The sequence below is a fragment of the Populus nigra genome, chromosome 1 (assembly GCF_951802175.1).
Source record: "Populus nigra chromosome 1, ddPopNigr1.1, whole genome shotgun sequence".
Taxonomy (NCBI): domain Eukaryota; kingdom Viridiplantae; phylum Streptophyta; class Magnoliopsida; order Malpighiales; family Salicaceae; genus Populus; species Populus nigra.
The window spans coordinates 36,492,633-36,519,579 of record NC_084852.1 but is presented as its reverse complement, the minus strand read 5'-3'; the positions used below and the strand labels follow the sequence as shown (position 1 = coordinate 36,519,579).

The 26,947-nt window shown below is 32.3% G+C and overlaps 2 protein-coding genes across 2 annotated transcripts; one reads left to right on the top strand and one right to left on the bottom strand.

The window, feature by feature from the left end:
- The first annotated feature begins 1,430 nt into the window (after positions 1 to 1,430).
- LOC133680973 (peroxisome biogenesis protein 19-2-like) lies at positions 1,431 to 5,009 on the top strand. The gene is made up of 5 exons (XM_062104046.1): positions 1,431 to 1,659; positions 1,751 to 1,799; positions 1,875 to 2,184; positions 4,053 to 4,369; positions 4,617 to 5,009. Exons 1-5 carry the CDS (start codon positions 1,620 to 1,622, stop codon positions 4,660 to 4,662), a joined length of 762 nt encoding a protein of 253 aa, XP_061960030.1. The 5' UTR covers positions 1,431 to 1,619; the 3' UTR covers positions 4,663 to 5,009.
- Positions 5,010 to 10,714: 5,705 nt separating this feature from the next.
- Positions 10,715 to 15,160, bottom strand: LOC133675473 (putative glucuronosyltransferase PGSIP8). Its single transcript, XM_062096867.1, has 5 exons — positions 14,589 to 15,160; positions 12,340 to 12,598; positions 12,023 to 12,224; positions 11,714 to 11,861; positions 10,715 to 11,628 (listed from the first exon to the last, which is right to left on the bottom strand). The coding sequence occupies exons 1-5, from the start codon at positions 14,891 to 14,893 to the stop codon at positions 11,088 to 11,090; spliced, it is 1,455 nt and encodes a 484-aa protein (XP_061952851.1). The 5' UTR covers positions 14,894 to 15,160; the 3' UTR covers positions 10,715 to 11,087.
- Positions 15,161 to 26,947: the final 11,787 nt, after the last annotated feature.

Here is a 26,947-nt window from a genome sequence, read left to right as displayed (position 1 = left end):
TGGGATTTGTGTGAAACATTATATTTAAGGGGAAAGAAGAAGAAGACAAATGGGTTTTTAGAGTAATGAAATTCTGATAAAGTTTTGGATTCCATTCTTCAATCATTCCGGTCGGTAAGACATCCATTCAACAATCAGGTTGAGATGAGCAGGAACAGAACGAAAACAAAGAAGAAAGCGAAGGTTGTTCTAGTTTCGGACTGGGATAAGGAAGGAAACTAAAAAAAATGAAGAAGTAGAAAGAATCAGGGTCAATTGAGTTGGATTCCTTTCTAGATTTGATGAGTTTAGGCGCATTTCCAAAAATCCATTGTTTTTTCCGCGCATTTTTTACGCTTCGTTTGTTCTTTCTTCAGCAGCAACATTTCCCTCATCAGCCTGTAATGTGCCCACATGGACAGAATCACCCATCAGTTGATTCAATTCCACAGAGGCTTTGAGTTTGTTATGGAGCTTGAAATTGTCTCCATCTCCGTTGTTGAGCCCTAATTTTGAGAGCTTTCCTAAGATAGTTTGATGGATGCTTAGAATTTGTTTGACGAAATGCCTAAAGCAATCTGTGTTCATGAAATATTTTGATTTTTGAGTATTATGGATGAAATTATTATTGTAATTATGAATTATGTACAATAATTTTGTTATTTAGAGGCTTTAGCACCCATATAAAGTTCAGAAAAGTAAAAACACAGCCAAATCTTTATTTATTTATATATATATATATATATATATATATATATATATATCCCAAGATATAAGAACAAAATCACTTAAAGTAAATATTTTACAATCTTTCCAAATGTGTTTTGAATTAAATTAATAATTACTTATCAATAGCTATTTATTATTTAGTCTTGTAATTAAAGAGATTATTTACTTTTTTTCTTTGACTTTTTAGATTTAAATAATAAAAACTATTAAGACTTTAAAATTTATCAAATCAATATAAAAAATACGTTCTTAAAATATTATTTTTTATTGATCCATAATTCAAAAGCACCCTTATAATTTACATGAAGAAAAAAAGAAAAACTATAACTCGCAGTTAAAAATGTTAATGGCTTATGGCAAATGCTTCGATGGTTTGAATGTTTATTTTCATCTATAACCATTTCAGCAATTATTAAAAACAAATATCACAATTTATTTTTATCCAATAAAAAATGTATTTTTAAAATTAAAAAATTTGTTTCTTTTATAGTTTCAAATTTAAGTCATGATATTTCTAATATAATAGTCATTAGAGATTTATATAATTATTAATTTTAAAATTTAAAAAATTAATCAAAATATACACAAATTAATCTAAATATTTATATTAATAAAAAGAATATACCAAAATTCATTTTTACCACAAATTTAGAATGGAGATATTTTGGGAGAAGAAAATTGAAATGGAAAACATTAATTAAGAAAAGATAAAAGCAAAAAAAAAAAAAAAAACCACGGCAAAGGAGTAGTGCTGTCACAATCTCACAAGAGAGACATTGAATCGCTGTCGCTCTCTCACCCTCTCAAGCTCAAGCACAAGCACAACTCCCTCAAGAGATAAAGAAGAAGAAGAAGAAAAGCTTGGTGTATCAGCTGAGAGAGAGGTGGGGGCAGAGATTATTAGTTCAATCATGGCGGACCAACACGACGACTTAGAACAACTCCTTGACAGTAATCTCTCTCTTTCTCTAAAACCCATGTCTTCATTTTCTCTATAAAAAATCTGACAATTCTTTTTATATATATTTCAATCTCTTTACAGGTGCTGTTGATGATTTCCAGACTCTCAACCTTGCTCCTGCTTCTCAAAGGTCTGTCTCAACATTTTTTTTTTATCTTTGGTAATAGATATTGGTGATTTTTGAAAATTATGGCTTAATTTATAGAAGTGGAGATGGTAATAAAGAGAACAGAAAGCAGAAAGAGGAAGAGAAAGGGACCTGTCTTCCTTCATTGCCAACTGGTGTTCAAGGGTTGGGAATGGGATTGCCTGACTTAAAAAGCAAGAAAAAAGGGAAAAAAAAGGTTTCTAAAGAATCCCATGTTGAGGAGGCTCTTGATAAACTTAGAGAACAGGCTAGGGAGGCTGTTAAAGGATTGGAGTCTGTCACAGCCGCTTCTAAGCCTGATGATTCTACCAAAGATGCATTTACGGATGATTGGGTTAAGCAGTTTGAGGAGCTTGCTGGTTCTCAGGTATATCATTTTGCCTTTTTGATATCATTTTGCCTTTTCTCTTTGTTTCCTTTCAATTGCGTTTTTTCTATGGTTTATGGCTTATTGCTGAGATTTAGGGTAGTTAGAACCGAGGAAGGCTTTTTTTGTTGATTTACATGACATAGCTTATTTCCTCGTTCCTATCAGGAGGATAACTTTTAGTTCACTTTCGAGTTTTAGGTTCTATAATTGTGGTTATGAATATTGGTGAGATTTTGTTTGGTAATTGGGGATTGATTTAGTGCATTCTGTCTTAAGTTTTGGGTCACGGGGTTTACCAATTCGATCACTTGCTTAACAATAGCTATATTGCCTGACTCGTTCATAATGGTAAAGAGTTTGTAGGAAATTTAGATGCCAATTTTTTCTGCTATCCTTCATTTTAAAATAGTTTAGTTTGGTTGTTTTGTGGTTTCATATATTTGAAAATAGTTGATCATCACTCAGGTAGGGCTACCTTGCTTGATTCTGTACTTGTAAAGCTGTTTTTGTATAGGATAGGAAAACCTTGCTCTACTGAAGGAATTAAAGGATGTTTCTGTCAAAAGCTTGTGGTAATTTACTTGCAGTAAGTTTGATGTTACTATGCTTTGTCATTGCATGTTGGATGATGCTCTTTTGGCATAGCCTATAAATGTTATTATTGACCTTCGTGAAAAGTGAAACACAGAGGGTGCACAAGTTCTGTAAAATGCAGAATCTGTCAAGGAACACTAGGCATTCATGTGACACAATTAGTAGTTAGACTGACTTGCATCTTTACCCTTAATCACTTCCCTGGATGCTTTCCAAATTATACACCACATTGGCTCATTTTGGTGAAAGGCACTAAACATGTAGATATTTCTATTATTGCTTGATTTCTCATGACAAGCATCTTAGATAGGCCTAGAAATGGATGGAAAGCTCTGATTTGCTATTCAAGTTTGGACCAGGTTATGTGTATCTTGTAAATTACTTATTGCAGTATTATTTTGCTATACTTATCGATCTAGGATCTTCTCTCAAAATATTGACTTATATTTTATACATATCAATAAACAAGTGAAATTCATATGCCCATGATGTGCTCAACACTTATGATTTTAAATTGGTTATGCACCTTTCTGTGTTTCATATTGACTGTGGTGTAGTTAAGCACAATGCTGGTTGAGCTCTGCATTATAATAGGCTAATTGCCTCAATCCATGATTTGGAATTGTTTGAGATGTAAAAAGATTAGTTACTGAAGGTTTTTTTTTCCTTAAAGGGTAATGTTGACCTCTTAACACTATTAGATACGAGGCAAATATTATTCAACTATGGAGCAATGTCTTGGGGGCCTTTTCATTTCACATGACAAGGTTCATGGCAGAACTGGAATTCATTGTAATGTTTGCTGCAATACCAACATTGAGCTTTATGCCTCAGTAGCATGAGCATCCGTCAATGGCCTGCTTCACTTGCTAAGAATACTTTTGAGATGCCTTTTTTTGAAAACCAAAGTAGGTTTACTTTTTGGAGTCATATCAGTTTGACATGTTACTCTGAGGAAGAGATTAGGCAAGGTCTGTTGGTTTTACATGTTTAAAATGTAAGTGGAAACTAATTTGGCACCCCAAGCTTTAGGTGGCTCTTCTTCATGGTTACCTTTTCTCTCTCTGGATATCCACTGCCCATCAGTCTTCTTACTGTTCCTTGTCTTCCCCGTGATGAAAATTGTGGATTTGGGCCAGAGAGCATTTGAAACTGCAACGTTGTTCATTTGTCTTATGCTAACATGCTTCCTCTCCTGTAGATGGCGTGTGTGCTTCATTTTGTAGGTTATAACGTGTTATATTTTTTTTCCTTTTAATTTTCTTCTCCAGGACATGGAATCTATTGTGGAGACCATGATGCAACAGCTTTTATCTAAGGAGATTCTTTACGAACCCATGAAAGAAATTGGAGAAAGATATCCAAAGTGGTTGGAAGAACACAAAGCCAGTCTGAACAAAGAAGACCATGAGCGTTACTCACATCAATATGAACTCATAAAAGATCTTAATGATGTCTATGACAGTGATCCTAGTAACTATAACAAGATATTTGATCTCATGCAGAAAATGCAAGAATGTGGCCAACCACCAAATGATATTGTCCAAGAACTTGCTCCTGATATCGACTTTGCTAATCTCGGCCAAATGTAAGTTAACTATCATATGCAATTTTTGGCATTCTTGGATGACTATCTCTGCTTTTCATCTTTTAAACCTCTTCGAACCCTGGATCAAGTGCCAAAGGGTGGGGTTGGAATGGGATTTTAGGTCTAGTCTTGTCTCGCTAAGGGAAAAAATAGGAAGCAAGAGTCCTTGATTTTTCACTGGAAAATTATCTGGCTCAAAGTTTAAAGAAAAAAAATCTGATAGCTGACTAACATCCTTGTGTTGCAGATCTCCAGAGATGCTCGAGGCCCAGGGGAATTGTTGCATAATGTGAAGCCATTCCTTTCCTCTTGTTTCCCATTTTCACTTGCTGTTTCCCTCTATCAGTTAGGTAGTTCTCTTGATATGTTTCTGCAAAATAAAAATAGCTTGGTGAAATTTTAAGGATTTTCAATTTTTGTAACAATTAGAAGTGTTCAATTACTAGGGCTTTTGATCCATTTTGAATTTGTAAGTTGTATCTGATTTGAGGGTTTCTTGGAAATTGGAACCTAGATTTGTGGAAAGGGGGCATTTGAAGCGAATTCAACAATAAATTGCTTGGTGCTTCTTTGAAACAACCTTGTGTATAAACGACATTGATATTATTGGTGAACTAATTGAAAATGATCTTTAGTATCACTTGCGCTTTTCAGACTCCAGTTCTAAGATTATGCCGGGGAAGGTACTGTCTTTGAAACCTTGTTTTTCATTTCTTTTTTCTGTGTGTTTACAAAGCCTCGTTATCAGAATGCTTTGTTACCTGGGGGGACTAAATTTACTCACAGTTTGGTCAATTCAGATGCTTTGAGTATGTGAGCTGAGTTGACTCGCATTTAGGTCAATCGAATTTAATCGATCCAAGTCAAACCAAAATCTTAAGGGTGCAACTTACTGTTTGAGATGAACACAAAAAACAAGCATTACCTCAAAGTTGGTTAACCATATTTGAAGAGCCTTTAAACGGAGTAAAATCTCTTTCCTATGTTAAAGCAAATGGAAGTGGCGTTGGAAGGTTGTGGATTTTATTCCAGGGTGATTAAAAGAAGATGGCTCCTACAGAGGATCTTTTAGGTGTTTTAAAGTTCGTTCGTGGTGGTTTAGTCATATGTAAGCGTAAACATAATCATGTTATCTCCTCCAGGGAGGAGGGGACAGGGGCTTTTTCACCACATCCTCTGCCTGTTTGAAGTCGTGAGGGACTTTGCTTTGATACTAATCCAAATCAGTTGACAGGGGAGGTGCTTCTCATTAACCCAAAAAAAAACAAAATATTTTTTTTTTTACTCTCTCCATATGATATTAAAGCTTCATCTTTTAATATTGAGTTTTGATTTTTTTTTTATATGTAACTATCATAATCTTATAACTTAGTATGTGAATTGACATGTAAAAAAAAATTAATCTAACATGTTTTTCTTTTAATTTTTATTAAAAAAATCTCATATTAAATATTTATTTTGACTCAAACTGTGATTTTATTGGTAATTCAAGTTGTTTTTGAACTTATTAAGGTGATCGAGACCAAATCACATTAAATCAATTCTTATATAATTTTTTTTGTAAAAAAAACATTAACAATGTCTAAATATTTTTTATATTAAAAAAACATGTACCAATGATATAGTAACCACTAACCAATTGGTAGGGAAAACACCTCTGTTTTGTAATTGTTATATATTATTATAACAATTACAAACCAACCTAAAGCCTAAGGGTTTATTTAAACAATGATAAATATTGTTCACACACTCACAATACACTATGGATTGGACTTGTGTTATTTTTATTTTTTTCATTTTGGTCCCTTAACTTTATTTTTTGATTGTGTCCTTTAATTGTGAAATGAGCACCCAATTGCTTTAAATTTATTGGCTAGGGATAAAATTAGAAGATCAAGGACCAAATTAGAAAAAGCACAAAAAATAGGTGGTGTGTTTAAAGTTATCATAAAAAACACACTTTGATCCCCCAATTTATAAATTTAGATCTTTTATGTTCCTTATGTTTTTCTAAATTCAATTTTGATACTCAACTTTATTTTTATTATTTTTAAATTCTTGGTTTTTTAAGGAGAGAAATTTTTACCGAATTCCAGTATAGAGAGAGAAAGTTGTTATTTTCGCGTATTTCAGACATCAAATTAGTTGATATTAGTGTCTACAGCTTTCATTGGATGATGATTGTTTTAAAACTCAATATTACCTAAAAAACTAGATCAAAGTCGAGGAAGAAATATTTAACTGAATTTGATTTCATGTTTTGGGGCTGTTTTTGGGGTTTCATGGGTTGATAAATTGGTTTTTAGGTGTTGCGAGGGTGTTTATGAGATTTCTTTTTTGTTAAAATATATTAAAAAAGAGGATGTTTTTGGCACAAATATCTCTATCTTAATTTTCTAATCACGATAGTGTGGTTACATTCTGGGTAGACAAACAATATATCATCTGATTTATTTATTTTTAGATAAAAAAGATAGGTGATAAGGGATCCTCTCCTTACAAATATTAAAAATAATATAAAGCTCGAGAGTGCGGACCTGAACTCTTTTGTGAGACTTTTGTTTTTGATATTCTTTACTTAGGTGCAATATAAGTTTAATAAAAAAATTATTAGATCTAGTTAAGTTCTTCACGCGGATAGGTAATTAGACGGGTTATAACATAACATCTAGAACTTTTTTTTAATGCATTCTCCCCTAATTTTTTTTTAAATATAGTTTAATCCTTTGTTGCCATTTAACCTTTTTTTATTTAACTTAAAATATAAAAAAAATACAATTTCATCTATTTTTTTCACTAACCTTAAAAAACCTATGATTAATTGGGATTATGTTTTGATCTAAATTCTAAATTTTGTTTGTTAATTAAAATTCAATAATCAACCAACCACCGTGAGATCGAAGACTTCCTCCTCACCAACAACCCTCTCCCTCTCCTTTTTCCCCATCATCAAGGCTTCCTCTTCACCGTAAGTTGCTCTGTTTATTATGTCTATTTAGTCTAAATGTTAATTAAGTCTGTATGCTAATTGAGTCTAAATGTTAATGATGCTTTGGGACAACAAGTCATGGTGTTTCATGACATTTGACTCTGTATGCTACCAAATTCACGGTCCTGGTTCGGTTATCATACCATTTATGCATGGTAAATACCAAATTAATTAGGTTCCATTTATTTGGAATGGATCCTATGGCTGCGTTGGCTGAGAACTCGATCCTTCGCTCTTATTCCCACGATATGTTGTAAATCTTTTGGGTATCTTTATGAGAATTTCCACAAGCAGTGCTCGGGAAGAATTGGTTCATAGCGTAATATATTTCTCATCGTTTTTCTTCATAGAATAATTTGACAAGATGTCTGGCATTGCTACTAATTTGTTTTAACTTAGATGCCCTGGAGATTAACGTGTTGCATGATCTGAATATTAACGCAGCGTTGTCAAATACGTTGCATCTTCCTTTGCATTCAAAGGGCTCTGAAAAGTTAAAGAATGCACTGGTAACAGTATCCAGGAGTTAAAAAAAGAGTAAATAAACGATGCAATATAATGCAATTTTTTCTGTTTTCTTTCTGGTCTTCTCTCCGGGAAGCAACTATGTTCTTTCTTCTGTTTAATTGACTTGGTCGCAAGACATGAACAACGTAGAAACGCATAACGGATTGAAAGTCACATGCCTTTTCCAACTATTAAAGGAAAATTAGCTTTAAAAAGAAGCATAAATAAGATTAGATCCCATATTTTATTGGATAAAAGGTCCAAGAAAGAACATGCTGAAAAATTAGAATTAAAAAGAATCACACGTATTCAATGTCATCTTCAAGTAGTAGTGGTAGAGGGTACCCACCTCTTACCATATCGCATTATGGTCCAGGCATGGAGTATCTCTACCTCATCTGTATATTCATGCTATGGTCCCAATTAATAGAACAGTGTAAAAGACGAAAACCCATTTTCTTCGAACGTTGGGGGTAAACCATAGAGTCGCATGCCTCCTTCAATTAGGGCATGGGACAAAAAAAATATCCGAATTCTTCTTTTTTGATAAAAACTGGTTCTAAGCAGCCAGAAAGTCGGATGATCGATTTTGATTGTAGGCTTGGATCCCGGCTAAAACCAAAAGATGCTTTCTTTCTCTTTTGGGTTTATGTTAAGTGGGGCAACGTTGGATGGCAGACAACTCGGGTCTGACACGATGTGACTGCTGAAATTGGAATTACCTTTCAGGGTGGGACGACGACGACGACGTTGTTGTTGTAATGGAGGCTCTGGTGGGTTCCGGTGATAAACCTCTGTCACCGGTTAGGTTACGTGATGGATGTGCACGTGAATCGGATTCCTACGAGGGGAGGGGATCTCACCGATCCTATTGAGTAGAGAAGAGTGAATCACAGCCGTCGACCAAAAAATATCTTTCGCAAATAGCCAAGCCTTAAAAATAGAAGATTAATTTGGATAGGATCAAGATACATATAAAAGCCCTGAGGGATGGCTGTCAAAGATTTGTAGGACCTCTTATGAATTAAAAACAAAAAAAAAAAAAATACCTCAATGTATCCATGAAGGGCCTGTTTAGTATAGTTCGGGGTTTTTTTCTTTTTTAACATTTGAATTTTTTTTTAGCTGCTTACATGTTTTTTTCCTTCTTTTTTTTACATAAACGTGGGCTGCTAGGTTAGTTTTTGGTTAATGTCATGTGATTGAAGCGATATATATAAAAATATGTTTAATTAAAGAAATAATGATATAAAAATATTTTTTTTATAACAATTTTAGATTAAATTTTAATATTTTTAAAACATGAGGTACAAAGGAGATAAATTTTCAAAGACAATATTTTTTATTTCTAAAATATCATTGTAAAAAACCCTCAATTCTAAAATTATCAAACTAAAACAAGTAAGGATAAAAATAGATATTATTATAATTTTAAAATTCAACCTGGAGGTCGATCAAGGGCAAAATCTTGGGTCACTAGTCAATGCTCGAGTCACGGGTCGGGTTGATTCAAGTTAATGTAAGAATAAAAGTGATTATTATCATAGTTTTAAACTTGATTCGAGAGTTAACCCCGAGTAAGGCCTGAGTTACGAGTGAAGTTGATTGTTAACCCGGGTTAATGTAAGGAAAAAATGATTATTATCATAGTTTTAAAACCCGACTCAGGGGTCGACTTGGGTAAGGCCTGGGTCATGTTCCAGGAAGGTCCACCCGGGTTGACCTAAATCAACATAAAATAAAAATAATTATTATCAAAATTTTAAAACTTGATTTGAGAGTCAACCTGGAACAAGATCTCAGTACGAATCAAGTAGGTCAACTCAAGTTAATCTAAATTATTATAATGATAAAAATTATTATTATAATTTTAAAGATCTAACTTTGACTGACTAGTACAAGACACAAGTTACATGTCGATACACCAGTTAACTAAATACTACCTGGAAGACACTCCTGTTACCTAACATAATTTTGTTTCCATCTTTTTTTTATTTTTTTATCAACTTTATCTTTACTGTCTTTGCCTATTCTATATTAAAATAATATCCAAACACTACCTAGAAATCACTTATCCTACCAAACATTAGGAGCTATCTACTACCGAATCCTAGCAAAACCCTCGGAAGCTCCAAACTAGGTCCCCCTCGTGCGAGACCCCAAACTCAACATTCGGTCATTGCCTAACTCCTTGGGCCCCAACCCGACTCTTAGGTGACGTGACAATGTACTTCTCAAGCTATGTTTTGTTCAGTGACCCATGCAAATTCGATTTAGCTTCTCAATTATAAAAGCTAATAATGTAACAATCAATTTTGAGTACTCCTTTTCTTTCTACAAAAGTTTTTAAAATTTGTTACTCAGTTTGTATTGTTTTGAATACAAGAAAGTAAAATAAACGAGTTTTTATATTTTTTTTTTAAAGAAAAGTTATTAAAAGGAATGGAAAAATATAGGAATTTTTTTTATATCTAATTGATAAAATTTATAAGTTTGTAACTAAAATTAGATTTCATTAGAAAAAAAAAACTCTAATAGTCACAAGTCGCATAACTTAAACCGCATCTTGGACCAAAAACATTGAAATGGGTCAAGCATGAAAAATGTTATAAAACATGAATCTATCAGCTTGTTTTTTTAAACAGAACTTGGCGCTTGTCCAAAATGTTTTTTATTTGTTTCAAACCATCTTTGGTAGCATTCTAATTATTTATTTATTTATAGTATATTTGGTTTTTTTCGTTAACTTTAGAAACCGTAAGATTAGTCGAGGTGCATACAAATTAACCTGAATACTCATATTAAAAATAAATAACAATAATGACATTGAAGATATTTACACCAAGAAATGAGAAAAAGGTATGGGATCTTAATTGAGAATAAGAAGCATCTGTACAAAAATGGAGTATAAATTAATGAAATGCACTAAAAATACAACTTCCATGATTCTCGTGACCAAGCTATGAACCCAAATCAAACAATCTTTATACGTTTAAAGCGGCCATTTTTTCATCCAACATTAATCCGGGGTCTCCCGGTCAGAACTGGGGCAAATATTATAATGAAATAGTGCACGAGCCAAGGAAGCTTTAAGCAAAATCAAACCTCCCCATTTATCCTTTCTTCGCACGTAGACAAACCACCTTCAAATCAGTCGAGAATCAGATGATCCCTTCCAAGTCCCCAAGACAAAAAAACACAACGATTGTAGCCGTTAATCCACTAATATAACTTGTTGAATCCAGAAGGTGGCGAAGATTCACCCAATCTAGGGAAGAAGTTTTCCCTTTCAAGTGATGCTTGAAGGCTTGCCATGATCTTAACCAGTGATACCCAGAGAAAAGGTGCAGCACAAAATGCGTAACCAAAAATAGATAAACATCTTATAATACCATTCGGGTAGAGAGGAAATGCCATGACCAAGAGGACCCCGAATATCCCTAGGCATGGAGTCAAAACTGGTAACATCGGCAGCATAAACGCATTGATAGCTATGGAGCAAAGTGCAAAAGAACCGAGCAAGTACAATCCCCAGCCTAATAATGGATGAATTGTGCAAGGAATGATGATGCAGGGGAGTAAATAGGATGCAAGAATTGACCATATTGCTAGCATTTTAAGACCGGCTTGTATTACGGAGATGTTCTTTTCTGTTCGCCGATAGCAAATCTTGGAGATATTTGGCCGTGCTAGACGCGTTACTGCTATTATACCTAGGTAAACTATGCACTGAATGAGTGCCATGGGCGTTTCTGTCCCGTATCTGCACGAGAAATGTTTGTTACCAACATTGCTACAACAGCTTTCAGGATTTCTTGAAATGTTTGGCTGTTGAGAAGAAAACTTACCCGAGACTTTGGCGACGTTGTTCGTGCCATTGAATGCCCAATGGCAAGACAGGCCATGACCACCAATACCATGGTTTCAACCATGATGCACCAGGGAAAGTAATCACGCTGTTAGGCCCACAGGGTACGTTCCAGCGGAGTCTAAGATCTGAAACCAACAAGAACCGAGCACGATTTAGATACGGTCACATCACATTCTTCTTGTGATTTTAGTCATATTGCAAATGCATTATATGATGACATCTAGAATTAGTGAAAGAAGCAGTTCGAATTTGATTAATTGGGCGGGCGCATCCTTGTTTGACTCACAGTAATAAGTGGCATCCATTTGGTAGCCCAAAGGAAGTCTATAGGACCCGTTGACAGTGGTGCCATTTAGAGGTGGATGGAACATCGGCATATCAAGCAAGTTTGGGAAGTAGCCGCTTATGAAGCCTTGGTCTGCACCATCTGGGTTTTCTTTCCCAATTTCCAACTGATGAAGCATGTCCTTAAACACTTCCATGGATGGCTGCAATACCAAATACAGAATGCCAAACATGAGTAAGAAAATAAATTTACTTCATTGATTGATGGGACTTCAAAATAAATAAATAAATAGAGGGGGGCGAGGTGAATCAACATACCTGCAGCACAAAGAGGCCAGTATGGAAGATGCAGGGGTTGATGAAGACTGCACAGAACTGTCCACATTGGAAAAGCTCATCAGCTCTTCTAAGGAAAAGATTGTCAGCATCAAGCATGACGACCCTCTCATATTCAATCAATTTCCATACGTAGAGTTTGTTCAATGTTAACTTAAATCTCCTATTAAAATTGGGTTGGTTCTTATAAGGATTGTCCACATTTTCCACTCTCATTACCCTTGCGCCATCTTCCTGTTCCCTGCATCACAAAACAAATTCTTTTTACTCCCACTTTTTCATTTTTTTAAATCAACGATTAGATCAAAACCACCGTACGTTTAATTTAACTAATTCCCTCACTAAACAAAAGCAGTTGTCTTCCCAGATAAGCTGGGGCATCGAATGGGAACATTGACTCAAGTATTCCTTTAATTTCCTCTGCATTAATTCCCGAGTAGGCTCATAAATTTGATGGCTAAAAACACCAAATGTAAGGTCAATTTAATACCCTGTACATCTCTAACTCGGCACATGCAGAGGGGGTGACTTTTGACCAAGGACGCTAAGATCAGATAGAAAATCGATAACTTCGCGCATACAGACAATGGAATTCTGGCAAGAGACCAAGCCAGTCTCACATGCAAGGACGTGGGCTGCACACCCAGTCCGCCACCGGGGCATTTAATTAATCCGCCGGTGCCCATTTTGCGTGGCAAGTGGATTTTCGGTCAGACATGGGAGCTAGCTACCCTGATTACAAATAAGCAACTTGCTTGAAAATCGAAACCAGACACCTAATTCTTTATTCAACGAACAGGCACAGGACCAGCAGAGACAACTACCATTCAACCCTAGATCCAATATGGAAGTAGATATTTTTAATGACTGCTAAGAGCATGGGACTAAATATGTCGTGGTCATTATCTACCGACGGTCCACTAGAACCCTTTCTCTTTCAAGGAATGAGTAAAAATCACAGCAGTTGATTGAGTGGGCGATCTGAATATTTCAAACTTCCCGTCTGGATCCTTGACGCGTTTTAGACCTGTGCATTTATTACCAATTATCTTAAAAGCTATCATTACTATATAAATTAGCACCCTCTCTTCTGAATTTCCGGATTACATACTAATGATTTTTGCTATTTTATTCAATAAATCCATCATTGCTTTAAGGAATTAATAAGCGGGACCGCTTCTTATTTCCTTCACCTTCTTAAATACACATGTATCTATATATTTCTAGATTTTAATTAAAAAAAAAAGACTTCTAGTTTCAATAATGGGTTTTGGACAAAGGAACTTGGTTGGAAGTCGACTTTAGGGAAAAATAAAATAAAATAAAATATAGCCATCCACCAAATAACACTCAATCTCTCCTTCCTAGGATGTCATCTTATTAGTGCCATCCAAATAACAACTACAGTAGTAATCTTTCCCTCCCCAGGTGATTTTAGTCCTCCCCATCTGGGAGTCCGGATAATTTTTATTTTTGAATTTTTTAATAAAAATCTCATATTAATATTTTTTTATATATTTAAAAATATAAAAAAATATTAGCTATAAACACTTCACGATGGAGAGCCCCCCCAGTAAAAATATCCCCAAGGAGAAGCATTGAACAAGAAATCCCTCCCCGCAATGCTAGGCAGGAGGCACCATCCCCGAATGAAGGTCAGCAAACCTTAACCCAATCAAGACTTGATTACCAATCGAATCAAGCCACGTTAATGCAAACTTGCTTAAAAGGATCAATCCCAGCAAAAGAGGAGCATGTTCTCTCTGGCCCTTGCCTAGAACAACTCATGTCACGTGCTCTTTCTTAGCAGTGAATTGCTGCTATATGTCCCATCTATCTCAGTATCAACCGATCAACCCCCATTGGACTCTTAACTAAAACTCAAACGTCTCATGACTCTGGAATAAGTACATTTATGAATAATGTTACTCTTCAATCAGTTTTTTTTTCTGCCAAGAAAAGTAGGTGTTGAATTCTTGATCCCAAACCCTATGCTCTTCCGACAACTGATCTCGACTCAGTTTTCACCCAACACCGAGATTTTAAATTTGAAAAAAACATTCTTAAGAGTAAAAATCAGAGAAAGTATAGGGCTGGTAAGAGGAAATATGGGAGCGGCCCAAACGATAGCAATTTATGTTAAAAACGAAGTCATTAGAATAACGGAGAGGGACAAAAACCGGCGACCTTAGAAAAACGATAGAGAGAGAGAGAGAGATTTGGACTCTTACATGGTATGAACCCAACGGAGAGGAACATCCTGGGAGGCAATGACGACGAGATCAGCATCCACGTGTAATCTAGCAAGAGATCTGAGCATGACACGTATAGCCACGTAGAAATCATAGTCTCTTGGCGTCCCCATATACATCATCGTCGCATATGCGTTTTTGTGCCGCTGGCGTTGCCCCTCTTGCTGCTGCTGCTCTATCTGGGGCGCCCTCATGACCTCTCCAAACGCTGTCGTTTTATACACAGCGAAAACTAAAACCAGCAAAAACCTCAACATTAACCAAGGCTCTCGAGAAGAAGCCATGGTGGGTGGGTTTTAAAATTATATGAAATCAAGAGAAATTAAAGAGCCCTTTAAATTGACAGATTTTTTTTAAAAAAAGGGCAAGGGGTGGGGGTGTTGTTTATGTTAGTTAACGTGATGAGCTTGAAAAATATGTATGATATAGTAAATGCAGGTACTGTTTTTCTTGCTTTCTCGACGAGTGTTGTTGACAACTTGACATGTCTTGGTTCTGTCTTTCCTTGCGTTTTTATAGATAAAAAGTAGCTATGGCCCCTGAGAGATAAGGGCCAGCTCTGGAACGGGGACAGAAATGGAAGCATACAAGGAAAGCTCTTCAAAACTAATAAAATATTTATTTTGCATAAAAGAGTCGTTTTATTTTTAATTTTAATCCTGCGGCCAGCACTTTATACCATATTTTTGTAAAGTTTACTCGTTTGTCGTTAGGATATTTTTTATTTATAAATATAATAAAATAATATATGTTTTTTTATTTTTAAAATTTATTTTTAATATTAATACATAAAATAATTCTAAAACAATTAATTCAAAATTCAAAATTTTTTTAAAATATAATTAGACCGTGATGCAGAAAAGCGTTAGCCGTTGGTTATGATCAAAGTGGGTTTTGGTACCCCTGTACGGTCAATATTTACCTTTTCTTCTTCTTCGTAGAAAGCACTGTCGTCCTTTTTATTTTTTCTTGGTTGTGGAAATTGGATATATTTTTATATTTTGAGAATGAAACCAAGACTTCATTATAAATTACAAAAGCTAAAGGTTTTTTTGTTTTTAGCGATTGACGAGCCTAAGCTCAAACTAAAAATACTTGTAAAATGCAAACATATGTATATAATTTTAGGACAAGAGATTTTTTTATATTTTATTAAAATACAATATTTCCATATTAAAAAAACTAAAAAAAACTTGTTTTCTTAATATTAAAGATTAGAATTATTTTTTTATTTTTTTAGTTGGTATCATAAATTTAATTTTTATTACAAATATAGCTATAATTTTGATGCATTGTTTTCATGGAAAAATCGTTTTTATTATTAATAAATGAACAATTTTTTATTTTTAATTGAAAAAAAACTAAAAATAAAAAAAATATATATTTTTTACCAAACACACTAAAAAGTTCAAAAATTCAAGGGTGGGGGTTGCTACCCTTCTTTTACTATCTCTTCCAGTGACATATCCTTGAGAGTGAACTTCTATGTCTGTCATGCTCAAAATTAGAAAGCGAATTAGTGCACCGATCATCTTGGCAAATTACGTGACTAACATGTGTTAATAAATATAGAGATGATTGAGAAGAACTGCATCTTTAATAATTATCATAACTTAATTTTGGATTCCCTAAAGTATAAATGATGAAGCTACTTAGTTGGCAATAGTAGGATGAAGAAGGAACTATATGCATAAATAAGAGATGGAGTGACCAAACTGAATCTCTGGTATTTTTAGAAATTTAAATACACATTTGAAAGACTCAAATGTTATACAAATTCAAGATAAATTTTAGATGAAGTTGCATAAAAATTAAGTCTATAAATTAATTTAGACTAAAATTAAAAGAATTAATTAAGTGTAAGGATTTAATTAGACTTTTAATTGGTCAAATTAATTTTATTAAGGATTTAATTGTTGAAAAATAAAGTTTGAAAGTCTAATTTGGGTTTAATTTATAAGATTAGAATTTTAGAGAACCAAATTTAATTTTTACAAGCTTATTTGGATAAAAACAAGGGTGAAATTACAAGAACATCAAAGTTCAAGGTTTAATTAAGGGTCAAATTGAAGAATCTCAAAACCAAGAACCAAAGTGAAAAAAGCGCTAAGTTCAGGGACTGAAATCAATAAAAATCAAGGGTCAAATTTAAAGAATTAAAATTTTGATGGTTGATAGGGGTCAAATTAAAAAATTAAGAACTAGTTTGAAAAAGACGCTCAAATTAAAAGAGCCAAATCAAAGTTTTCAGGGGTGCGATTGTAAAAATTAAAAAGTTTTAGGTTAAATTAAAGATGCTTATGACAAAATTGACACAATAGAGACCAAATTGATGTTTGTAAAATCTCAATTAGAAAACTCTAATTTCTAGAGTTTAATCGGAACCACAGGTCACACATCTTTAATGAAAAGAATATGTGAAATGTTGTCTTGTTCTTGTTTGTTATCCTTTTTAGCTGAAAATGATGATTAGGTTGTCATCTTCAGGTGAATGAACGTGTCATCTCTAACCATCTTAGAGGCTTAAACCACCACTAATAGACTAAGAAACACCTTCTCTATAAGAATAAATTATCATCATCTCATGTTTATACCTACTTTGGCTCAATAAACTCAACAACATCTTGCCTCTAATCACTTCCCATGTAATTGACAGTTTTAAACTGATCGAAAGCTCATTTTCCAATCAATGAATGTGGAGTTTTGGAACTTCAAATTAGATAATGTTTAATCCTCATAGTAGATATACATTCCATTTGCAAGGATTTGCTACTCTTATCCCACATTTACATCTAGTTTGTCGTGATGATATCTCCAAAAAGCTCACTCATTCAGCCATGATTGAAGAAGAAAACCACAATGTTTGTTTAAATTTCAAGGCTACCTTCTCTTGACAAGTTTAAGTGCATAAAACGATAAAAAAAAAACAGAATGCACCTTTCTAGAGAGGTTAGAAGAGGGAGTGAACATGAATCTTCTCTAACAAACCCTTGGCAAAACCACCATGGTTTTGCCATTTCTGGTTTTGTTTAACTTGTAAAAAGTTGTTCTTGAGCACACCAAAAAGAGAATCCAGGAAAGAAATTAAAGAGAAAATCTTAGAAAAGAAAAGAAGAAAGAAAAAAAAGAGTCAATTGAACATTTAGCATAAAAAGGAATGGGAAGTAACATAGAGGTTTTTTAAGAAGGAAAAAGGGTATTAATATGATTTTGAAATAAGCTAGATAAAAAGAGAAAAGAAGTAAGGAATTTAGAGAAAGAATTAACTTTTTCATTGCTAGGTAAGCTTTTAAACTTTGAAGAAGGGGTGGAGCTCAATGAGAACACCCCTCCCTCTTTATTTTTATATTTATATTACTGTTTTATGATGTTTATTATGTAGTATTTGAAGTCATTTATTACTTTGAAAGCCATGATAATTGTTTTTGAATGTTTAAACATGCTTTGAATATAGTTTGTTTATGCTCAAGTTTTGTTTATTACTTTGTTTTGATGTGTTAGAATATGATTATGAAATGAAATATATTAGTATAAAATGCCTTTTCTTTTGCATGCTGTGGTGTTAGGCTAATTTTGTTTGAAGTTGTGACAATACGTTTTAGGTTTTGATTTTTGTTATGGTTTAGTTTGTTTTGGTATGCTGGTTTTGCTGAAGGAATATGCATGATGTTTAAGCTTTAAGACTTTGTTTATGATCAATGGAACAATATTTATACATAGAGAGAGGCTTTTCCTTATTGCTATCTTTGGTTCTTGCATATTGTTTTTGTTTTTGATCTTTTGTTTCTTATTGTTTTGATGGTTCCAACAATTCATAGTAAGCATGCTTAAGCTTAGGTTGCTTTTCTAAGTTTATTTCCTTTTATAGGTTTAGACCTTTTGTTGGGTTTCTAGGTTCGCTGACTTCTATCACGGGGTGACGTCGAATGGCGTGTTAGAAAAGAAAAGATTTTTTGGTACAATTAAAAAGTTATGATTATAAGGTTCAGGAGTTGCCATCTAGTATTTTGGTTACTAGGAAACCTATGGTTTGCGAGAGTCCAAGTAAGGAATTGGTTGTGTAAGGGGAAGACACATCACCCTAGTGAATCCTACATGAGGTAAGCTGCGTTATTGTTTGATTGTTTTTCTAGGTCAAGTTTCTATTCATTAATCTAAGACAATTCTTTCTTCGTGAGAGAGTCTCTATCTTATTAAGTTAAATCCTAATCGCTTTAAAGTCTAAATTTTAGCATCGCATTTATTTATTTATATTTTTTGTTTTTGTATCTTTAATATATAAGGGTATACTCTACTATGTAGTTTTACACTCTCAAGTATTAAAGTCTACAGCTAAACTCTAACACTTTAAATATAAAGTGAACAAAATGATTAGTGAAGAGTTTTTGGTATTTTGGTCAAACTCTAATGGATAACCATAAATTAGTTACGATATCCATTTTTGCATTTTAAAACATGAGAAATATGCAATTTTTGTTTTTTTTTTTATGAAAATATGCTTGGAAAACTTTTAGGATTTAGCCGTATGCATGAAATTTTTTTTTTTTTGGTTTTTCGAAAGAGGAAATTAATTTAATTTTTTTTTGAATTCTCAAATTGTTTTAGAAACGTTTCAGAGAAACTGAGTATTTTAATACCGAATCTATATCTTACAATATAAATATACAACCTGATATTATGCAAAATTTATAGAAAAACACGTGATAAAATCACAATTTTTTAAAGGACTTTTGAAATTTTTTTAGAATTTTTTCGTTTCTTTTTTAAAATATTTTAATATTATTTATTAATATATTATTATTAAATATATTGAGCTGGGCCGGAGCCAAGCAAGTCGGGTTGGGCTAATAACGGCCCAACAGACCTGACTTTTTTTTTTAAGGTTAGGTTGGACATGGCTAATCTATATGGGCTGGATCCAGTCTAGGCCCATATAGTCATTGGCCTAGCCCAAATGACTATGGGGTTAATTATTATGGCAACTGCATATAAAATGCAGTGGTTATGAGGGTTTGGAGAAGGAAAAACAAGGGGAAAACTTGTCTGGTCGGAGGAGAAAAGTTGATGGTAAGATTCCTAGTATTACAGGGGAGACCGATGAGTGGTTGTTGGCCGCAACGATGACTGAGGCGCGACGGAGGAAGTGAAAAAAATGGTGGCCGAGAGGGGGGAAAGAAAAAACTGGGCAGAAAGATGGTTTTTTTCTCAACTTTGGCTTCTGATTTCTCCCTCTGATTTCAATCAATTGAGTCTTCATAGTTCGTTGTCTTTTGCAAAATGATCATTGACTGTGAATTTCTTTAATTTAACCCCTAATTGACACCAAAACTTTGATTTTCTTATGATTTTACCCCTGTTTTGAACAAATTGACTTTGTAAAAAATAAATTTGATCTCATAAAATTCTAATATATTGTTGAATTTCATGCACATTATTGTGAATGATTATGATTATTTAAAGTGTTGGGGTCCACACTATTTTGTGGTAATTTTGAGGGTATGCGGCCGCCAATAATTTATTTTTAAGATGGAATAAGGTAGGGATCAATACCCCGTGATGAATTTGAAAGATTGGGTTGCAGTAGGTTTATTTGAGGTATAATAGTTTGATCTCGACATGGAAATTGTATCTGTGTTGATGTTGTTTTTGAATTGCTATATTGTTTTTGATTTGTTATGTTGTGATGTTTTGTATTTGATTTGTTAATGTTGTTTTTAATTTGTTATCTTGATGTTGTTTTTAATTTGTTGTGTTGTGTGTTCGGCGTTTTAATATGCAATTTTATTATGTATTAAAGGTTTTATTATCCATGAATCAACCTAGGATAAATGAACTGTCATTGAGTATTATCCTTAAATGATTACAAAAAAGATAATGAAACCTCTTAGTGGAGACTTTGTTATTTGTAAATTTCTTTTTTACAAGATAAATATATTTATAATTAAGTTTTTTCTTGATATTATCGTTGCGTAACGAGGGTTTTATTATTCATGAATCACCTCATAATAAATAAATTGTTGTTGCGAGTTGCCCTTGGATGTTGATCAAAAAAATATTAGAATTTATTAATTCATGACTTTGTTGTGTATAAATATATTTTTAAAACCCTTACTATATTGTGTTTTCCTAGCAATTTTGGTAGCATATTAATCATTTTTATTATCCCAAAATCAACTTACGGTGAATGATTTGTCATTAAATGTTATCCTTAGATTTCTTGAATCCTAAAAGGTTGCCTAACATCTCTCTCTCTCTCTATATATATAAAAAATAATTTTTTTTTTTGAGTTTGGACTTTGTGAGTTTGACGGTGCCTCTAATAATTAACAACTTAAGAATCTTTATATTAAATATTATAATTTTACCAATGATGTAGAAAAAAAACAAAAAAAAGCCGCTACCCTCATCCTTCTCTCCTCCCTAGAATCCGGTAACTTAATCTCAACAAATCCCTACTATTAAAGCACAAATTGAGCCACCACCCAAACCCAACAAATCCCTTTCATTTGCCCCTCTCTTCCAACAAGATTTGAGTTCAACTTAGAAATCAAAACTAGACATATTCAAAGGATTATAATGGAAGATGGGAAAGACCATCTTATTTTGATAGAGGGGGGGGTGGTCGAACCATGGCCGAACAATACTCTTTAGTTTGTTTTTTCTCATCCGTCTAGTGCTTAAAAAACCACTAATTTAATTTTTTACAGGATATAAATTGCTCCCTTTTTTTAATCATATGTTGTCATGTGGTATTTAATAGTCTATTGCCCCGCGTATAAGTTGGATTAATTATTTTAAATTGTACAAAAATAATGTTAAAGAATGTAGAGATTTTTTTGACAATTTCATTAAACTTGATCAAACAAGTTAATCTTAAAACCTCGTAGCATAGCTCTTTGCTCGGCTCAAGTTTTCAATTAAATTGCGTAGGAGTTGATTTGATTTAAATAAATCGATTTCATGGACTTAAAAGTAACCTGGATGATCGGTAAAAACATGAGTTTCTTTTCTAAAAAACTTCAGGATATTAATTTTAAAAAAATAATATTGAGACAATGACAAATTAGATCGATTCGGGTCCCCTTACGACCCGGGTAATGAACCCTATAGGGTTAATATTTTTTTTAATTTAATTATGTGATAAAAATAGATATTCGTAAAATTGAACACCAACTCTAAAATAAAAAGGCAAACAAAAATAAAACATGCATTCTATTTTTTAACCAATTAAATATTAAATGATGAAATAAAAAAAATAATTAAAAAAAAAGACAAAATAGAGTTGTACTAGGCCTTTAAGTTTTTTTTTAAAAAATAATTTTAATTTAATCTTCCCCCACGAATGGCTTGTATGAAAATCGCTGTTCATGAATTGAAAAGACACTACTCTCTACTGGTAATAAATCTTTCTTTCACTTTCAAATATGCGTGCTGAGAAATCCTTCCGTGCCTTATCAACAACAACAAAAAAAATTATACTGATGATGAGGTTTTCAAATGGGTTCTTCTTTTATTTTTCAGTGGTCATCATGCTAAATAATGGAGGTATATGATGCAATGTCCTATGAGGATATACCTTGTATATATCTACACTCTTTAATTTATACCAACTTCAATTAATCTTGAATTAAAAACTACAGTAGACATTATAATATTCATGTCAGCCTGAGGACCAGGTTGCCAGGCAACCGGCCTGTGTCGTTCTGGAGATTAGGACTTTTTGTGCAGACGAGGAATTATCCTTGTGATTATTGAAGACCTCATCAATTGATCCTATCAAGAATAGTCGTCGATCTTTAATTAATTTTGGGGCTCACCAGCTCAGGCAGTCACAAACTCAGAATTGAAGAAATGTATATACACTCGGCGCATGATGTAAATAAATCAAGAATGCGAACATAATGTTGACTCCTGAGGCTATTGAAGCTGTCATCCAGCTTTCTATGACCAGGAAGTTCCCTTCATGTTGACTCCTGGGGCTCGTTATTGTCCCAACTTATCCCGGCGCTGGCTATGTTCTTAAGCGTGAAGTGTGGGGAGGTTGCTTGCTTACTGTTTCTATTTCTTCTCCCGGTAACAATGCTTCTGGATAGAGATGCATATATCTTTCATTTTTGGTTTTTGTTGTCTGCATGCATCAAAGCTTAACCGCGTTTTATGACCGGAAAATTCTACTTCCGTTGACTCTTATAAGGAGGATTCTCTTTCACCGGTATAAAACGCTCCTTACGCTACAGGCTTCTTGGAAGCGAGGAACGAGTCCAGGTCCAACGGGTCTCCAATGGCATCGTAGATGTCAAGAATAACTTTAAAAAAAGTAATGGTCAAGCGACCTTGTATATATTATATATTATTATGGATATCAAAATCTGAGACTTTTCAAACCACTCGGCTCCAACTGGCCTTAAAAATATCTTGGATACAACCTTTTGTACCCCCTTGTTGCGAAGGTATTCTTTATAGTTTGACAATTAGATGCCCGTGGTTTGCTACTATTTTTCTTTCAAAATCAAAATAAATATACAGACCTTTTTTATTGTTTTTTTATATAGAAAAATCATAATAGGAAAAAAAAAATCTTATGCATATATTTAATTAAATAAATAAAAATTTATTTATGTCAATAAAAAAATCACTAACAATGACTAAAGATTAAATTAAAAAAAATCAAGAAATATATATAAATCAAGATACTCGATCTCAAACCACATATCATATCATTAATTGTGTCTAATAATTTTATTTATTATGATCAATTTTTAATTTAATCAAATTTGATTGTATCTAATAACTTTGTTTTTTAAAATTATATTTTATTTAATAAAAATAAAAAAACAATTAAGTACGGCTACATAGAAATAACACCTTATAATATCATACTGCATGGTAATTAAAAATTATATATCACAATAATTAATTGAATTAACATTACTATAAATGCTTGTCCATTTAATAGCCAACAAAGTTATATTTAATTTAAAAAAAAACAAAGCATCATTTTTTAAAAGAAAAAATCATTATTTGATTTCTCTTCTCGAACCAAATGTTTAAGAATATTCATGCTTATGAAGGGAGGGAATAAAGAAAATATTAATTAACAAGAACCTAAAACTCCTCATGAAATTATTATACATCTATACACAAATTACTATTTATTATAATACTATAATTAAAAATTTAATCTTTAATCATAAAACTTTTGAACTATATATTAGGAGCAACACAGTCTTTTAACCATAATTCAATTGTTATTTTCAAATCATACAGGAATATGCTAAAATGATTTGGTTACCTCTAAAATAATAAAAAAAAAACCACATTAAAACTTATTTCTAGGGGCTTTTTAGTTTTTTTAACATGGTAAAATTACTTAATTTTTTTTAGAGGCAAAATCTATTGAACTTTCTTCCAAGGGTTTTTTCACTATTTTATTATGATTTTTTATTTAATATCAAGTTGACTTTAGATTACTTTTATATTTGAATAAAAATTAAAAATTATTAAAAAAAACTTATTAGCACGTGCAACCAGATGCCATCAAGTGGGTAATCTGTGCACCCTACTAGTGACGTGTGTGGTGTCATCTAGTGACCAAACATTGCTTTAAGTAACAATGTTTAAATCGTCTTAACATCCCCTCGATGATAAAACATGTGTGGCCAATGGCTCTTTATTTTGATGCTGATAATACTTTTCTTTTCTTTTTTTCCCTTCTTAATTTCCATGCATTCCCTTCAAAAATTCAAAACAACCCTCTAACTTGTTATTCCTTTATATTTATTTTATTTTTTATTATTATTATTTGTTTTATTTGAAATAATTTATAAAATTAGAATTAATTTTTAATTTCATTCCCTTTTGATTTTTTTTATCTTTTAAATTTGATTTTCATTTTTTTAATTACTATTTATTTTATTTAAGATAATTTTTTTACAATTTCAACCTACTCCAAAATATATATGTTATTATACCGAGTTGCCAACAACAACCATTAATCTTTCTATTCATGAAGAACACCTGTCATATAATTTTTTCCCCCTCTGTCAAATTTAAACTCATAACACAATTTAGCGGAGTAATATTAATTCGTTTCGTCTAATGGGAATTTGGGATGCAAAATATCACGGAAGCTGGCCCAAGCCCACATCACTGGAAGCAAATAGCTCAGAGGTCAGCTGGGCCGCATCATCCAATACCGTCGACGATTCTAACCCCTTGCTGTCTGTCTGAGGACGTCCCAGTCTATAAGCCACTAATCCTTATTTACAGATAGTGATAGGCATGGTTATTTTTTAAATAATATTTTATACTAAAATATATATTAATAATATTTTTTTATTTTTAAATTTTTTTTTGATATATCACAACAAAACAATCCAAAACATACAAATTATATTAAATTTTAGTAAAAAAAAACCTTTATTCCAGTTTTAATTTTAATATTTAAAAATTGTATTCATGATTTTAACTGAGATGTCCCCGATTGCGAGCATTATTTTTATTAGCATCCATCTGTTCATTTGTTTTTTTCTTCCCTTTTCTCTTCTTTTTTCCCGGTCTTTTCCCCTTATGCAATTAGATGCATGAGTCCAGTAAAAGAAAACACATTATTACCTCTCAAAGGAAAAAAAAAAAGTTTGATTTTATTGCTTTGTGAAGTTCTTAGCAGGCAAATTCTCAATTTATTAATGAATTGAAACTGTTTTTTTTTTTTCTATGCATTTGATAGTTTTTTACAACAAATCCAATTCCTTTAGATATATAATAATAATAATAACAATAATAATCATAATAATTTAATTTAACTAAAAGCTATGGTACTTTCACGTGCAATGCCTTATAAAACACTATTTATTTAATTTTTTTTGTTTTCTTAATGTATTTTTTATATTCAATTTCATTCTTTAATATTTAACAAAACATTAAAAGAGGTAATGTTTTCACTATGAATCATCTCACAAATAACTATTAATTTTAATAGTACTATCTATGAAGTTATTTGAGCCTCATAACTCGGTTACATATTTGATGAGTTAACCTAGTTTACTTATTTTTTTTTAATTTTATTATTCAATATCTTATTGATTGGTAATTAGACTTCCTGATTTATTTTGAATTGTTTGTTATGAGGTTAACCTAATTTAGTAAGTTAATTCAAGTTGACTCAAGTCATTTTTTTAGTAATTTTTTTAAACTGTTTTTTTTTCAATTTTATCCTTTAACATTAAGTTGATTGGAAATTATGCTTCATAATTTATTTTGATTTTTTTTCTATAGGATTATCACAACCTTATAACCTGAGTTACGAGTTTGATAAATTAACCCATGTTAACTTGGGTATTTTTTTTGTTTACTTTCTATAAAATTATCTTGGTCCCATGACCCGTGTTATGGGTTTTGTAAGTTAATCAATGTTGATTTAAGCTATTTTTTATGTCCTTTTTAATTGATTTTTTTTCAATTTTATCCTTTAACATTGGGCTGATTGAAATTATGCTTCATAATTTATTTTGATATTCTCCCTCCCTCATTCCCTCCCTCCCTTAACATGCATAATGACAATTTTATAGAAAACTTAACATTTTTTTTTATCATAGACTAATGGAAATGTGATCTGGTAAATGGTTATAAACTATAAAATCTTAAGTGAACAAGACATAAAAATATAGGCAACGAGTTGTAATATTTGTAAAATATGATACATGTGTTATAAATACTAGGATAATTTCACACACACACACACACACACACAGAGAGAAGAGAGAGAGAGAGAGAGAGAGAGAGAGAGAGAGAGAGAGAGAGAGAGAGAGAGAGAGAGAGAGAGAGAGAGAGAGAGAGAGAGCTCCTTAAACTTGTGAAAATAGTCCCTTAAACTGTTGTTATTTTTGTAATTTACATGGATACACTCATGGTCGATGAATGTTAAATTAGGGTAAAAGTTTTTTATTTATATTTTGAAAAAGATCTTTTATATAGTTATAAAATAATAGTTACCTAACTACATTTAAAAATTAATTACAATACCTATAACATAGTAAAATCCTTGGAATATAAGTAAACTATGATTAATTGTTATAATTAAGAAAATATAATCTTATAGGTCATGCCAATACTCCTTCTCTAAGTGGCTTGCACATATAATGCATGTCTAACTTGACAAGTGAGTCACCAAAAGCTTGACTATAAATAATCTTGGTGAGGATATCAAGTAAATTTTCTATAGTCTTTACATTCAGAACTTTAACAATTTTTTCTTCAAATTTCTTAGATATGAAATTATGATAAATCTCTATATATTTGATTGGTTATGTTATATCAGATTCTTCGCAATCTTGATA

Excerpts from the sequence above, each read along its gene's own strand:
- LOC133680973 (XM_062104046.1), top strand. The coding sequence starts at position 1,620 with ATGGCGGACCAACACGACGACTTAGAACAACTCCTTGACA. Across the intron at positions 1,660-1,750 it reads CTTAGAACAACTCCTTGACA|GTGCTGTTGATGATTTCCAG; the intron begins GTAATCTCTCTC and ends ATCTCTTTACAG. Across the intron at positions 2,185-4,052 it reads AGGAGCTTGCTGGTTCTCAG|GACATGGAATCTATTGTGGA; the intron begins GTATATCATTTT and ends TTTCTTCTCCAG.
- LOC133675473 (XM_062096867.1), bottom strand. The coding sequence starts at position 14,893 with ATGGCTTCTTCTCGAGAGCCTTGGTTAATGTTGAGGTTTTTGCTGGTT. Across the intron at positions 12,599-14,588 it reads CTCCGTTGGGTTCATACCAT|GGAACAGGAAGATGGCGCAA; the intron begins GTAAGAGTCCAA and ends TTTGTGATGCAG. Across the intron at positions 11,862-12,022 it reads AATGGATGCCACTTATTACT|ATCTTAGACTCCGCTGGAAC; the intron begins GTGAGTCAAACA and ends TGTTGGTTTCAG.